Source organism: Sapajus apella, unplaced genomic scaffold (genome assembly GCF_009761245.1).
Source record: "Sapajus apella isolate SASKATOON/1434 unplaced genomic scaffold, GSC_monkey_1.0 scaffold33, whole genome shotgun sequence".
Lineage (NCBI taxonomy): Eukaryota > Metazoa > Chordata > Mammalia > Primates > Cebidae > Sapajus > Sapajus apella.
This window is the reverse complement of record NW_022436973.1, coordinates 19943930-19958084: the sequence shown is the minus strand read 5'-3', so window position 1 is coordinate 19958084 and position 14155 is coordinate 19943930. Positions and strand designations below refer to the sequence as shown.

General features: G+C 40.5%; 1 protein-coding gene across 5 annotated transcripts in view; it reads right to left on the bottom strand.

Moving 5' to 3' along the window:
- The window catches only part of FERMT1 (fermitin family member 1), a 46437-nt gene that overhangs the window by 17860 nt on the left and 14422 nt on the right, over window positions 1-14155 (bottom strand). For all 5 annotated transcript variants that reach the window (XM_032295451.1, XM_032295453.1, XM_032295452.1 and 2 more), the window contains 4 exons: window positions 12942-13044; window positions 3813-3920; window positions 3171-3302; window positions 1198-1247 (listed from right to left, as the gene is read on the bottom strand). In XM_032295451.1, the coding sequence (XP_032151342.1) occupies window positions 1198-1247; window positions 3171-3302; window positions 3813-3920; window positions 12942-13044 (393 nt within the window). The remainder of the gene's footprint in view (window positions 1-1197; window positions 1248-3170; window positions 3303-3812; window positions 3921-12941; window positions 13045-14155) is intronic.

Below are 14155 nucleotides of genomic sequence, written 5' to 3'. Positions count from 1 at the left end.
CAGCACTTTGGGAGGCCAAAGTGTGTGGATCACCTGAGTTCAGGAGTTCAAAACCAGCTTGGCCAGCATGAAACTCCCTCTCTATAAAAATACTAAAATTAGCTGGGCATGATGGTGGGTGCCTATAATCCCAACTACTCAAGAGGCTAGGCGGGAGAATAGCTCATTCCTGGGAGGTGGAGGTTACGGTGAGCTGAGATCATGCCATTGCACTCCAGCCTGGGCGACAGAGTGAGACTCTGTCTCAAAAAAAAAAAAAAAAGAATGACCCTATTGTTTGTGACCACATCCTACAATCACAGTAAAAGAAACCCAAAACCAAACCTGTAGAAACCTAGTGACAAATATTGTTACCTTTGGATGCTTTTCATTTATATCTGCTTCATTGTTCATTCTTTCCAAGTCTTTCTTTGCATCCTGTGCTATCAAAAGCAGCTTATGTTTCCTTTAAAGCCACCGCCCCAGTGAAGTGCCAGTTGGTTAAGAAAAGTCAACAAACCATAAAGTGAAATAAGGAACTGATAGGAATTCAAAGAGCCTTGTTTCTTTCATCCTAACACACCCTGGCACCATCGCAGAGGCGGCAGTCCATTTTTTCCACGAAAAAAACTTCTCTGCCTTTGTAGCAGTTTCAGGTCGACCTGAGGTGATGGGGGAGTTTATCAGAAGCACTTAAACAGGTAGATAAACTAAGGTGACTACTCTCTGTAAGCCGAGGATCAAAGTTCTAGAGAGAAATGGCTTTTAAACTATAAAAGAGCCTTCAAATGGTATCAGAGTACTTAGCCTCCCAGATGGATCCTCTTAGAATCTTTAGTAAGGCAGATGTGTTTATTATCACTGATGATGGCCAGGTTCATGCTGCCATTCACTGAGCATGTACTATGAGTCAGGTATCATGCTTAATGCTTCATATGCATTATTTCATTGAATCCTCCTGACAAACCCAAGAGGAGGCATATTCTCATTTTATAGATTGGAAAATGGAGGCTCAGAGACATAATATATTGCCCAAAGTCACCTACTGGTGTGTGTGGTAGAGCTAGGATTCAACCCACTGTCTGTCTGATGGCAAAGCCCACACTTTCACCGTTGAACCATGAACCTGCCTCAGGGACATACAATTTAAACTCCTGCACTCTTTATCTTCAAGGCTTTGTTACGAGTAACTCCTTTTCCCCATTAAAGGTTACTTACCTAAATAATTTGAGATTATCTGCAAGTGTAGGGATATCAGTAATGTCCTCCTAAGAAAAAACAGATAACGTTTCAAAAGCAGGAACTTTGTAAGTGATGCTGACATTCAGCCTGGACTGTCCAATCGGGCAGTCACTTGCTGCAAGTGGCTATTTAATGAATTAATTCAAATTAAATTAAATGAAAAACTCAGTTCTTCAGTTACACTGGCCATATTTCCAATAGTTAGCCGGGCGTGGGAATAGGAGGGTCAGAAAAAGAACGAGGACCTATTGAGGTCCCCGAGGTGGCTGGCAAAGTTCTATTTCTTGATTTCGGTGGTGACTTGAGTGACAATTTAATACTAACTTGTTAAGCTGTACACGTATGTATTTTTCACTTTTCTGTTTGTGTCATAGAAGACAAAAATGAAAAACAAGAGATGAAAAAAATAAAAAAAGGGATCAAGTACTCCCTGTAACTGTCCTTCAAGTTAAAAATCTGAATTAGAAATGAATACTTTTATATGCAAACAAAAGATTTTATAATTTTTACATTAGAGTGGGGAGCTTCTGCTACACCCAGGTCACTGATTAAACTCTCAAAGTGAACCTGGTTCGAAGTTCATTCTGCAATGTAGGTTGGTACCTACATTTTCCAACTGAAAAGCCTATTGTTAGAGTCACATAAAAATATTAAGGGAGGAAGAAAATAACTTTTTATTTGTTCTAAGAAGAATTACATGCCTGTTATATTTATTCAGCGGAGAAAGTAGACAACAGAGAACTCCAAGTTCATGGGGCTTACGTGTTTTATGAACATGAGACAAGGCCCTGCATCTCTATAGAATCTTGGCATTTAGCTTGCATTAAGTATTTGCTCCTGAAGGAGACCAATTTCTTATTTTAGGACATTTAACGATAAGAGAACACACTGAATGCAGAAGAATGGAGTAACTCATTCTAATCCACAATTACTGTTTACATCCAATATGGTGGACCCACCTCTCTGATTCAATATGATTAATAATTATCCTCATGACCAATGTTAAACAAAAGGGTGGCACCTCAGGAGTGAATTAAATAGGAGGGACATTTCAGTTATAAAGCTGACATTCACCTTTCATGGGTAAGGAGCAAGATATGACAAAATCATTTCATTTCTTTATGTTTTATTGGAGGGTTTTTGTTTATCTCCTGAAGTCAAAAGCATTCAGAAACTTTTTACAATGTCCCGGAAAAAAGGCCACGACTTCTGTCAAGCTTGTCTAGTTGAAATGGATGACAAAGTAAATAGAAATAAGGTTTTTATCTGTAAAGAATTTTCTTGGCCGGTCACAGTGGCTCATGCCTGTAATCCCAACACTTTGGGAGGCTGAGGTGGGAGAGTCACTTGAGCCCTGGATTTAGAGACCAGCCTGGCAACATGACACAACATTGTCTCTACAAAAAATACAACAATTGGCCAGGCACAGTGGTGTGTGCCTGTAGTCCCAGCTGCTCAGGAGGCTGAGATGGGAGGACTGCTTGAGCCCAGGAGGCTGAGGCTGCAGTGAGCCTTGATTACACCACTGCACTTCAGCTTGTTTCAGAAAAAAAGAAACAATTTTCTCTATTCTAGTCTCGCAGCTGCCCCGTGCAATAGACAGGATGGTATTTTCTAGACTTAAGTTGAGGGACCAATTCCACATTCCATGCTAGTGAAGTGGAGCCCTCAGCAGTGGCTCCCTACTGTGCCAACTTATCCCTAGGAAGAACACAAAAGTATTGTCATTAGTAGAAATGAAAATATAGTCCGTTACAGAGCTAAGCTGAGAAAAGTTAGTTAGTTCTTGCTAGGTTGAAGCTTGTTAGGTGAAGAGCATCTTTTTTTTTTTTTTTTTTTTTCAAAATCAGATGACATATTCTCTTACTTCTAATAAATAAAGGTTCATTTATACTTGTCAATCAGTTAGAAGAAAGCCACAATTCTGGGTGATCAGAAAAAGTGCATACCAAAGGGCTGTCTGCTTTTCCACCTTCTAGGGTTACTTCCAAATTAGAAAGCGCTGCTTCTATTTCATCAACCTCGGACTCGCTTGTAAAATCCTGTACTTCAGCAGACAATGACAGTTTGCTAATGTGGTACTAAAATGAAAGCAGAGGTTTTAGAAATGTCACAAACAGAAATGTTACAAAACATTATAAAATGAAGCCATTAGCCATTTTTTTCTTTGAGGACTATTCCCTTGGAATAGTGAACATCTCCTGAAAGGAGGTCTCCTTCCCATGCAGGGAAAATGATATTTTAACCTGATAATTCTGAGGTTCATGGTTAGTCATGTTCACAAGCAGTTCTTTCTCATCACTGATTGTGCTTACTGTAGGGAAGAGATAATAATTGCAAGACTAGTGTCTTATATAGGATGTGAGCGTGTGTGGATTATGAGGAGCATTTTAAATTAAAAATTTGTTCTTGTCTGAAGGAGAAAGCAAGAAAAAAAGTACAATAAAAAGTACAAAAAAATTGCTCCCCTTATTTTCGCTATTTCTTCAAAGAATAATACATTAAAAAAACTAGTATGAAGCATATGAAACTTTAAGCAGAACAAACTTGGTTTGTCACCTTCCAGGGAAAAGGTACTGAAGTTCCCATACCTGTAGAGCTGCAAAGATCAACATTTCTTCCTCTGTGCAATCAATTTCTTCTAAGAGAATGGCCCACCTGGCTTGTTCATAGAGTTGGTTTATTCGGACAGCATCATACTGAGACAAAAACAGAGGTATGTGTGTAGTGAGATATATTTATATCCTACAATACAAAAATTCTTAAAAAACTGAGGCCATTCTCTGTTAATCAGATGCAACAAACTTCAGTTCAGGTAACTGAAAGGAGTATTTCTATTGCGCCACTTCCTCAGCCCTCTTTCTTAAAGGGTCTTTTTTTTTTTTTTTTGAGACAGGGTCTCACTCTGTCACCTAGGCTGGAGTGCAGTGATGCAATCTCGGGTCACTGCAACCTCCGCCTCCTGGCAATTTTTGTGCCCTAGCTTCCCAAGTAGCTGGGACTACAGGTGTGCATCACCACACCTGGCTAATGTTTATATTTTTTGTACAGACAGGGTTTCACCATGTTGCCTAGGCTGGTCTTGAACTCCTGTGCTCAAACGATCCACTCACCTCAACCTCCCAAAGTGCTGGGTTTACAGGCGTGAGCCACTTACTGTGCCTGGCCTCTCCAGCCCATTTTACTTCTAAATTCAGAACTAACTTTCTTCAAATATTTTCCATAGCTGCTGCTGCTTCCTCACAACCCAACTTTGATTCCATTATCCTCTTTTTTTTTTTATTACTACATATTGGTAGTAAATAGATAGTAAAAATGGTTTACATAATAGGAGAAACACCTAATGTAGATGATGGGGTGATATATGCAGCAAACCACCATGGCTCATGCATATCTATGTAACCTGCACATTCTACACATGTACCCCAGAACTTAAAGTATAATTTAAAAAAAACCAGTGTAATAGAATGGATCCCCAAGCTGATCTGCAAGTTCAGTACAATCCCAAGCAGAATATGACAGGAATTTTTAAATGAAGCTTTATACAAGCCAATTCTCAAGTTAAGTCGGAAGACACAATGTTCAAATATTGCCAAGAAACTGAAAATGAACAATGTTGAGTAAAGCACTTGTTCTCCCAGACATTAAAACCTATTATAAAGCTGCAATAATTAAAATGGTATGGTACGTTGATAAAGTGTCAATAAAGACTTATTTAGAAACAGACTTATATATGTATATAAATTTAATATAAAACATTAAATTTTATATAAAATATAAAATATTTATTTTATATTAAAATATAAAACTAACATTTTATATCAGCAGGGGAAGAAATAATTCAATACTATAAACAGTGTTAAAAATGCCTAGCCTCTTAGGGAACAAAAGTCAAAACAAAAAAATAACTTTACGCTATCCAAAAATATAAATTACAGATGGATTAAATAATTTAAACATATAAAACCACAATCAGAAACTACTTCACACCTACTAGAAGGGCTCTTATCTAAAAGACAGGTAATAACCAGTGTTGGTGAGGATGTGGAGAAATTGGAACCCTTGTGCACAGCTAGGTGTAAAATGATGCAGCCTCTGTAGAAAAGTTTGTCAGTTCTTTAAAAAGTTAAACATAGAATAGCATCCAGCAGCCAGGCGCAGTGGCTCACGTCTGTAATCCCAACACTTTGGGAGGCTGAGGTGGAGTCACCTGAGGTCAGGAGTTTGAGACCAGACTGACCAATATGGTGAAACCCCATCTTTAAAAAAAAAAAAAGAAAAGGAATAGGATCCAGCAATCCTACTCCGAGATGTAAACCCAAACAAACAGAAAGAAGCATCCAAACACTACTTGTACAACAATGTTTACAGCACAATATTCATAATAGCCAAAAGGTAGAAAGAGCACAGATGTCCATCAACAGCTGAATGGATAAATAAAATGTGCTGTATACATACAATAGAACATTATTCAGCCTTAAAAGAGAATGGAATTCTGGCTGGGCGTGGTGGCTCACACTTGTAATCCCAGCACTTTGGGAAGCAGAAGTGGGCAGATGACTTGAGGTCACAAGTTTGAGACAAGCTTGGCCAACAAGGTGAAACCCTATCTCTACTAAAAATACAAAAATTAGCCGAGCATGGTGGCAGGCACATGTAATCTCAGCTACTCGGGAGTCTGAGGTGGGAGAATCACTTGAACCTGGGAGGCAGAGGTTGCAGTGAGCTGAGATTGCACCACTGCACTTCAGCCTGGGCAACAAGAGTGAGACTCTGTCTCAAAAACAAACAAACAAAAAAAAGGAAATGAAATTCTGGTACATGATACAATGTGAATGAAGCTTGAAGATACTATACTAAGTGAAATAAGCCAAATACAAAAGGACAAATACTGTATGACTTCACTTATATGAACTATGTAGAATAGGCAAATTCACAGAGACAGAAAGTAGAATAGAGGTTACCAGGGACAAGGGAGAGGAGATAATGGAGATTTATTGTTTAATGGGCACAGAGTTTCTTTTTGGGATGCTTTGCAAATGGACAGTGGCCCAGCCTGGGCAACATATCAAGATAGCAAGACTCTTGTCTCTATTCTTTTAAAAAGTGGAGCATGCCAATAGTCCCAGCTACTTGGGAGGCTGAGGCAGGAGGATTGCTTAAGGCCAGGAATTCAAGACCAGCTCAGACAACATGAAGAGTCCCTGTTTCTACAAAAACAAAACAAAAAATTATCCAGGCATGGTGGCATGTTCACATTTGCGTCCTGATAAACTACAGTTTAGCCTTTCCTTTGATTATGTTTCAGTGGTTAAAAAAAGTGAGTCAGACTTATTTATACTGACATGAAAGATAGCCATGAAATATTATGAAGTAAAAAGAAGCAAGCTACAGAGCAAACAAAAGATCCTATTTATCTAGAGAACACAAAGTCTTGAAAATCTATTAAAAAATACGTTTGTAAATATGTGAAAAAATTCTGCAAAGATGGTTGGTTACGAAGCTGTTAACCGTGGCTGCCTCTTAGGAGAATGGTCTGTTTTCCATTTTTACTCTAAATAATTTCTTTCTCATTATGTTTGATTTTTATTTTTAAAATTTTTATTTATTTATTTTAAGATGGAGTCTTACTCTGTTGCCCAGGCTGGCGTGCAATGGCGGTGTGATCTTGGCTCACTGCAACCTCTGCTGCCCAGGCTCAAGCAATTCTGCCTCAGCCTCCCAAGTAGCTGGGACTACAGGCGCCTGCCACCATACCTGGCTAATTTTTTGTATTTTCAAAAGAGACGAGGTTTTGCCATGTTGGCCAAGCTGGTTTCAAACTCCTGACCTCAAGTGATCTGCCCGCTTTGGCCTCCCAAAGTGCTGTGATTACAGGCGTAAGCCACGATGCCTGGCTGGAAGTGTTTTTAAAACTGTATTGGCGTGATGGTTACACGTCTGTATAAATTGACCAAAAATCATTGTAGACCAAAACTTCGCCTAATGAGTGAATTTCATGTTATGTAAATTATAGTGCAATCAAAACATAACAACTAAAAAACCACATTCCAAAAAAACCATGCAGCCAATCTCTCCCCAAAAGACCCCTGCTGTAATTCAGTTTACAGATGGAATCTAAATAGTATGGGCAGCCACTGAAATTTGAATGGAATTAACACACCGTCATATCCAGTTTTATGTCAGTCAGTCACTTAGTCCCAGTGTTTACAATGCTAATACTGCAGGAGTCTCAGTGGGAAGTTAAGTTACTCTATAAGGCTTCTCTCAATGCAGTGAATAAAAACTTCAACAATTTAATAAAATCTTCCATACCTGAACATCCTAACACCCTGCTACATGCCAAATAAAACAATTCTTTGAAAGAACACGAATTAAATAAAAGTTACCTACATCTACAGAAAAACAGGACCTGTGAAAGATCTGGAACCTTGTGATGCAGCCTTGTCTCTGGAGAAATGGGAACAGACCTCCAGAGAGGAAACTCCAGAGCTTTGCTGGATGCATCACAAGGTTCCAGATCTTTCACAGGTCATTAACGGGTATCCTTATAGGACTCCCCCCACCCCACCTCCTGGCCCTTAGAACTCTTTCAATGGATTCTCCAGTGACTTAGAAACAAACTGTTTCCTTGGTGGGGTTGGCTACACATACCCTCTCCTTGGTCCTTTTCTTTGCATAATTGAAAATAGAGTGGGGTACCGTGGCTCAGGTCTGTTATCCAAGCATTTTGAAAGGCTGAGGCTGGAGGATCACTTGAGGTCAGGAGTTCGAGACCAGCCTGGCCAACATGGTGAAACCCCATCTCTACTAAAAATACAAAAATGAGCCAGGTGTGGTGGCGGGTGCCTGTAGTCCCAGATACTTTGGGAGACTGAGGCAGGAGAATCGCTTGAACCCAGGAGGCAGAGGTTGCAGTGAGCCCAAGAATGTGCCACTGCACCCCAGCCTGGGCAACAGAGTGAAACTGTGTCTCAAACAGAAAAAAAAAAAAAAAAAAGAAAAAAGAAGAAAAGAAAACAGAATTCCCAAGCTGGAACCACATGGATTCTGCCGCCTCTCCACTCCTTGAATCCCTGTTTCTCCCTGTCTAGTTGGTTCAGTAAACCCTCCACCCTCCTCCATCATTCCACCGACCAACAATAAAAGCAAATAACAAAACGTATCTCTCATAGTTTTCCTGCTATTTCTTAAGAAGGGGCTACTATTTAGATCTAATTACTTGAGATTCCCTATTAGCCCGGGAGCAGCTTTCAGTATCCTCAGGGCTCTTATTAAAACAGATGTGCTTTTCCTGTACTAAACACAAAATACTATAAACTATCAGAGTTATAAAATATGTGTTTTTTTAATTCACACATTCTGAACACATTTAAAATGGGGCAAAAGAGTATATGATAAATGAATCCATTTATGAATGGACTCAAAAGGGACAAAAGAGTATTCAATTGAAAAGTCAGTCCCCCTCTCTACCTTGTCCCCCAGCAATGGTAGCCTCTCTGTGAGGTGTTTTGCATCTTTTAATAATATACCTGGAATCTGTTTCATATCAAAAAAGAATAGATTCATTCTTTTTAAAAACAACATGGTATGAATGTATCATAATGTATTTAACCAGTTCTCTAGCGATGGGCATTTAGGTGGTTTCCAGTCTTTTCCTAAAACAAATCATATAATAACTGTCTTTGTATACACACATGTCAGTTTGCATGTGTGAGTGTAACCGTGCTATAACTACCTAGGTAGGAGTGGATTGGCTGAATCAAAGCTATGCAGAATGACTGCCAAATTGCCTTCCATAAACTAATTGTACTTTGACCTACAAGCAGTATATGAGAGAGCCCATTTCCTGACACTCTTGCCAAGATAGTATGTGAAACTTTTTGATCTTTGCCACTATAAAGCATTGTAGTTCCTTTTCTATGAACAATATGTTTACATCCTTTGCCTACTAGGCTACTGGGTTGTTGGTCTTCTTATTATTGATTTTTAGGAGCTCTTTCCATATTAGAGAAATTAGTCTTTTGTTTGTAGTATGTGTTGTAAAGACTTTTACTTTGCTTATAGTGTTTTTCTGCCAGGTGTAAAATTTTCATTTTTTGAGTTTATTATTATTTTATTTATTTATTTTTTGAGACAGAGTTTTGCTCTTGTTGCCCAGGCTGTAGTGCGATGGTGCAATCTTGGCTCACTGCAACCTCTGCCTCCTGGGTTCAAGTGATTTCTCTGCCTTAGCCTCCCAAGTAGCTGGGATTACAGGCGCATACCACCACACCTGGTTAACTTTTGTATTTTTAGTAGAGATGGGGTTTCACTATCTTGGCCAAGCTGGTCTTGAACTTCTAACCTCAGTGATCTGCGCGATTCGGCCTCCCAAAGTGTTGCAATTACAGGCATGAGCCACTGTGCCCGGAGGAGTCTATTATTTTTGAAATGCTAAATTCTAGCATTTTATATATCTGAGATTTTAATCAGTACCTGTTACTAAGGACCTGTGGCCAGTATGCATCTCTCCTCTGAAAGCCAGAGCAGCTCCTTAGTCCTCACTGGAGATTTTAGTTCCTACTTTTAGGGTGCCTTGTAAATTTGCAGTGGCTTCATGAGTGCTCTCTCCTCTTCTTAGAGTTAATTATAGCTGCCATGAGAACACAAACTACATCTTTTTAATTTTTTTTTTAGATGGAGTCTGTCTCTGTCGCCCAGGCTGGAGTGCAGTGGTGTGATCTGGACTTACCACAACCTCCGCCTCCCAGGTTCAAGCGATTCTCCTGCCTTAGCCTCCCAAGTAGCTGGGATTACAGGCATGCGCCACCATGCCCAGACATGGTTTCTCCATGTTGGTCAGTCTGGTTTCAAACTCTCAACCTCAGGTGATCCACCCGCCTTGGCCTCCCAAAGTGCTGAGATTACAAGCATGAGCCACTGTGCCTGGCCTACATCACAAATTTCTATATCCCCCTATATTTTTGCAGTGCAGAGTAGGAGTCCTAAACTTAATTTTATTTCTAATTTTAAGAGGGGAGGGAAGGGAGCTCTGCCATAGGTAGTAAAGTGGCTGAGGATCACTGTGTGCCCCAAAGCCATGTCCCGCTATCCCGAGTCTTCCTGTCACCTTTGGGTTGACAGGTTCTGTGTGTGGCTGTCAGATTCAAATAGGTTTCACTTCTTAGGCTACGAAGAGGGAGCCCCTCACCAATTAAGCAAGCGGAGGCTGGAGGCCAAAGAGCCTGAGACAATAGCCCTTGTGACCCTCAGCTTCAGTGTCCTTGTCCCCTTCTGGAGTATGATTCATTTCCTTTCTTCTACTTTTTAGACAAATACATATTTAACCCTACTCCTCTATATTGATACCAATGATCTGCCATTATCTGGCTTATTTGACTGTGAAGTCACTTACATGTTCTTGACATTTTTTCAGGGGATAGATGACTGAACTGCATTCTTTTTGGCTCAAGCTCAACTCAGAAGCAGGAGATTGAATGGGGGAGTCTCTTGGCAAAGAAACTGCTGTAAGGTTCCCCAAGGGCTGAGTGATCCTATCATCGATCAGGTGCCTAAAGTGGGAAAGCCTGACTCACAGCATGTGGGGTGGGGGGGCAAAGGAAGTACCAGATGTGGTCTCTGTCTCCAAGGACTTGGTTCTCTATTTGTAGAAAAAAAATCCAGACGTGGAGTGATTAGAGGCGTGAGTCCTGAAACTGTGCAGTCCTCAGCTGTGGCTCAGAGAAGGCAAAGTCCCATGTGACCAAAAGTAGAAAAAAGCTCCTTTCTGGAAAGAGTGGAACCTGAATGTGGTTTCAGTGCGGGGGTTCTGATCTGGGGTTCTTGGACTTGGGAGTTTGATTACCAGGTGGTCCACAAACTTCCATGAGGAAACACAACCTCTCCATTTGCATCGACTTCTAATGGAAATTTAGCATTTCCTCTCATGATGAGCACGAGCCACGAACCACAACACTGCAGAGTACTTGTCACTCTGTGACCACCAGAACCAAGACTTCTTCCCTTCTGTATGTCAGTTGTTGCTGCTGTCTTCAAGTAATGCTCACCTACCTCACTACTTTGAAATTATGGTAGTTACAACAACTGGCATCAGATCTTATTTGCTCAATTAACTACAAATATATTACTCTATACATTTCGAAAAAGGGTTTGGTCACTACAGTTCATTATAACTATTTTATTTTGTAATCCTATGTATCTTATTAATTGGAAAACATTATTTTAATATACAACAGTTTTGAGTTCTCAGTACCCAACTTAGTTCTTGGCCTACAGTAGTTGCTCAATAAATAAACATATAAACAAACAACAGATGGGGCACAGATTTGAAGACATAAGATGGGACCAAATTATTGACTTAGCAATTAGAAAATGCATGGGCATATTTTATTTATATGTTATCTATTTTCAGAAAAAAATGTAAAGCAGCTTATTAGAACAGACGTCATACAACAAGATAGCTTAAATTAAGAGTTAAGCAGGGAAAGACTAAAGTTGAGCCATGAACGAGGCTTAAAAATAAAATAAAAAAGTATGGCTTTGGTTTTAGCAGACAATGCAAAAACAAAAACGAAAACAAAAAAACGTGGACAGTTGCATAATTCACAGTACAGTTAAAAAAAAAAAAAAAAACAAAACCAAGCCAACTGTATAGGAGAAGAAGTACAGTAATTTCTCCTGAAGATTTTCTTGAAGAAAAGCCAAAATCTGCCCTTTTGTCATGATTCACTTACGCATTCCAGATACAAGCTTGGTCCTTGGGATAAAAATCAAGGACTGAGCAGGAACCTCTCCTTAGAAATGACAAGGAACAAGGTTTGTTCTGAAGATGCCAGTTGGGGAAACAGTGGAAGCTGAGGTGAGCCTTTGCAGACCAGACCTGCAATCAGAACCAAGGAGAAGAGGTAGAAGCACTGCCGTAGAGGAAAGGGTCTGTACAGAAAGGCTGACCAAAGCAAGGTCCCCAGGTGTCTGGCAGTAAATGGAAAAGAGCAACAACACAGAAAAAACAGCACAGGGTTCACACGGAACACAGTGACCCTGTGCGCTCAGAGGGGCAGTCATCCAGTTTACATCATTGACATCGGGCCATCGTACTGCTGACTCTCAGCTCTACAAGCCAGCGTATCAGGAACAAGGAAGAGGCAGAAGTTCAAAGGACTTACCTCACTCATTCGTTATTCTGATAGACTTTAGGTGGGAGATGTGCAGTGAAAATGGAGTTGACGACCATCTGGGTGACCCGCTGAGAAAAAGGGATTACATAGATGATCCCTTTCCCTCAATTCCAAAGAGTAGGCATTGAAGTGCGGAGTCCTGTGTGTACCATCATGTGGTCCTAGCTTGTTCACGGGAAGCTGCCTTTAACCCTGACCTCTGACAACTCCTTTCCTTCCTCAGCATTAAGAACTCCAGCTCTGTGAGCCGCTCTTGCCTTGTTTGACCATTCCTGCGAATGGGGAGGGGCGGTGCGTGGCCATGCTAGGCACTAAGATCCCTAGAGACTCCAGCTAACTCGGTAGCAGCTTACCGTGCTCAGTAGAAACCAAAGGATAAAAATTCACAGACCAGGGTCCATGTATCACTCTCACCCAACAGGGCTAAACAGGCGATCACACAAATAAATTCATCCTCATGTTCATAACCAAATGCCTCAACTTGATACTTCCATGCATTCATATTAAAAAGACAAAGGGAACAGAGAAAAAGTTTCTTACTTTAGGATTCAAGTCGAAGAAAGAGTAGTATTTAAATCGTAACAGCAGCTGCTCATCCTCGTGGATGCCTTGTTCCATAAGGGAGCGTGAGGAGTCCAGCCAACTAGAAAACAATAGTGTGAGTTTTAGAAGCCAATCAATTTTACATCTATCCATTATATTATTATGTTACATATTATATATTACATATATATCCTTAAACAAAATCAGGGTCATTCAGATTGAGTAGCCCTAATTTGAAAACCTGAAATGCTCCAAAATCTGACACTTTCTGAGCACTGACCTGATGCTCAAAAGAAATGCTCACCGAAGCGGTTTTTTCTTTTTCTTTTCTTTTTTTTTTTTGAGCCGTAGTCTTGCTCTGTCACCCAGGCCGGAGTGCAGTAGTGTGATGTTGGTTCACTGCAGCCTCCGCCTTCCGGGTTTAAGTGATTCTCCTGCCTCAGCTTCTTGAGTAGCTGGGACTACAGATGTGTGCCACCATGCCCAGCTAAGTTTTGCATTTTTAGTACAGAGGGGGTTTCTCCATGATGGCTAGTCAAGGCTAGTCTTGAACTCCTGACTTCAGGTGATCTGCCTGCCTTGGCCTCCCAAAGTGCTGGGATTATAGGCTGGGTCATTGCGTCCAGCCTCGCTGAAGCATTTTGAATTTCAGAATTTTGGATTGCGGATGCTCAGTGGTGAGTATAATGCAAATATCTCCAAATTCTGAAAAAATGTAAAAAAAAAATTCCCAAATCCAAAACACTTCTGGTCTCAAGCATTTTGGATAAGGGGTACTTAACCTGTATAACCAAAAACCAGTAAGCCTATAATAATAGCTTATATTTGCATTTTATCTTATAGTTTTGAAAGTGCTTTATAGATTTTTTTTCTCATGGGTACTCTAAAGTAATCCAATAAAGAGGCCAGGGCAGTTCCCATTATCTCATCTTTGTAGACGAAGAGACACAGTCTGAATGACATTAGATCATTCTTAAAGGTCACAGGCCTTGGCCGGGTGTGGTGGCTCACGCCTGTAATCCCAGTGCTTTGGGAGGCCAAGGCGGGCAAATCACCTGAGGTCAGGAGTTCAAGACCAGCCTGGGCAACGTGCTGAAACCCTATCTCTACTAAAAATGCAAAAATCAGCCAGGCATGTGGCAACTGCCTGTAATCTCAGCTACTTGGGAGGCTGAGGCAGGCAGGAGAATCACTGGAACTCAGGAGGTGGA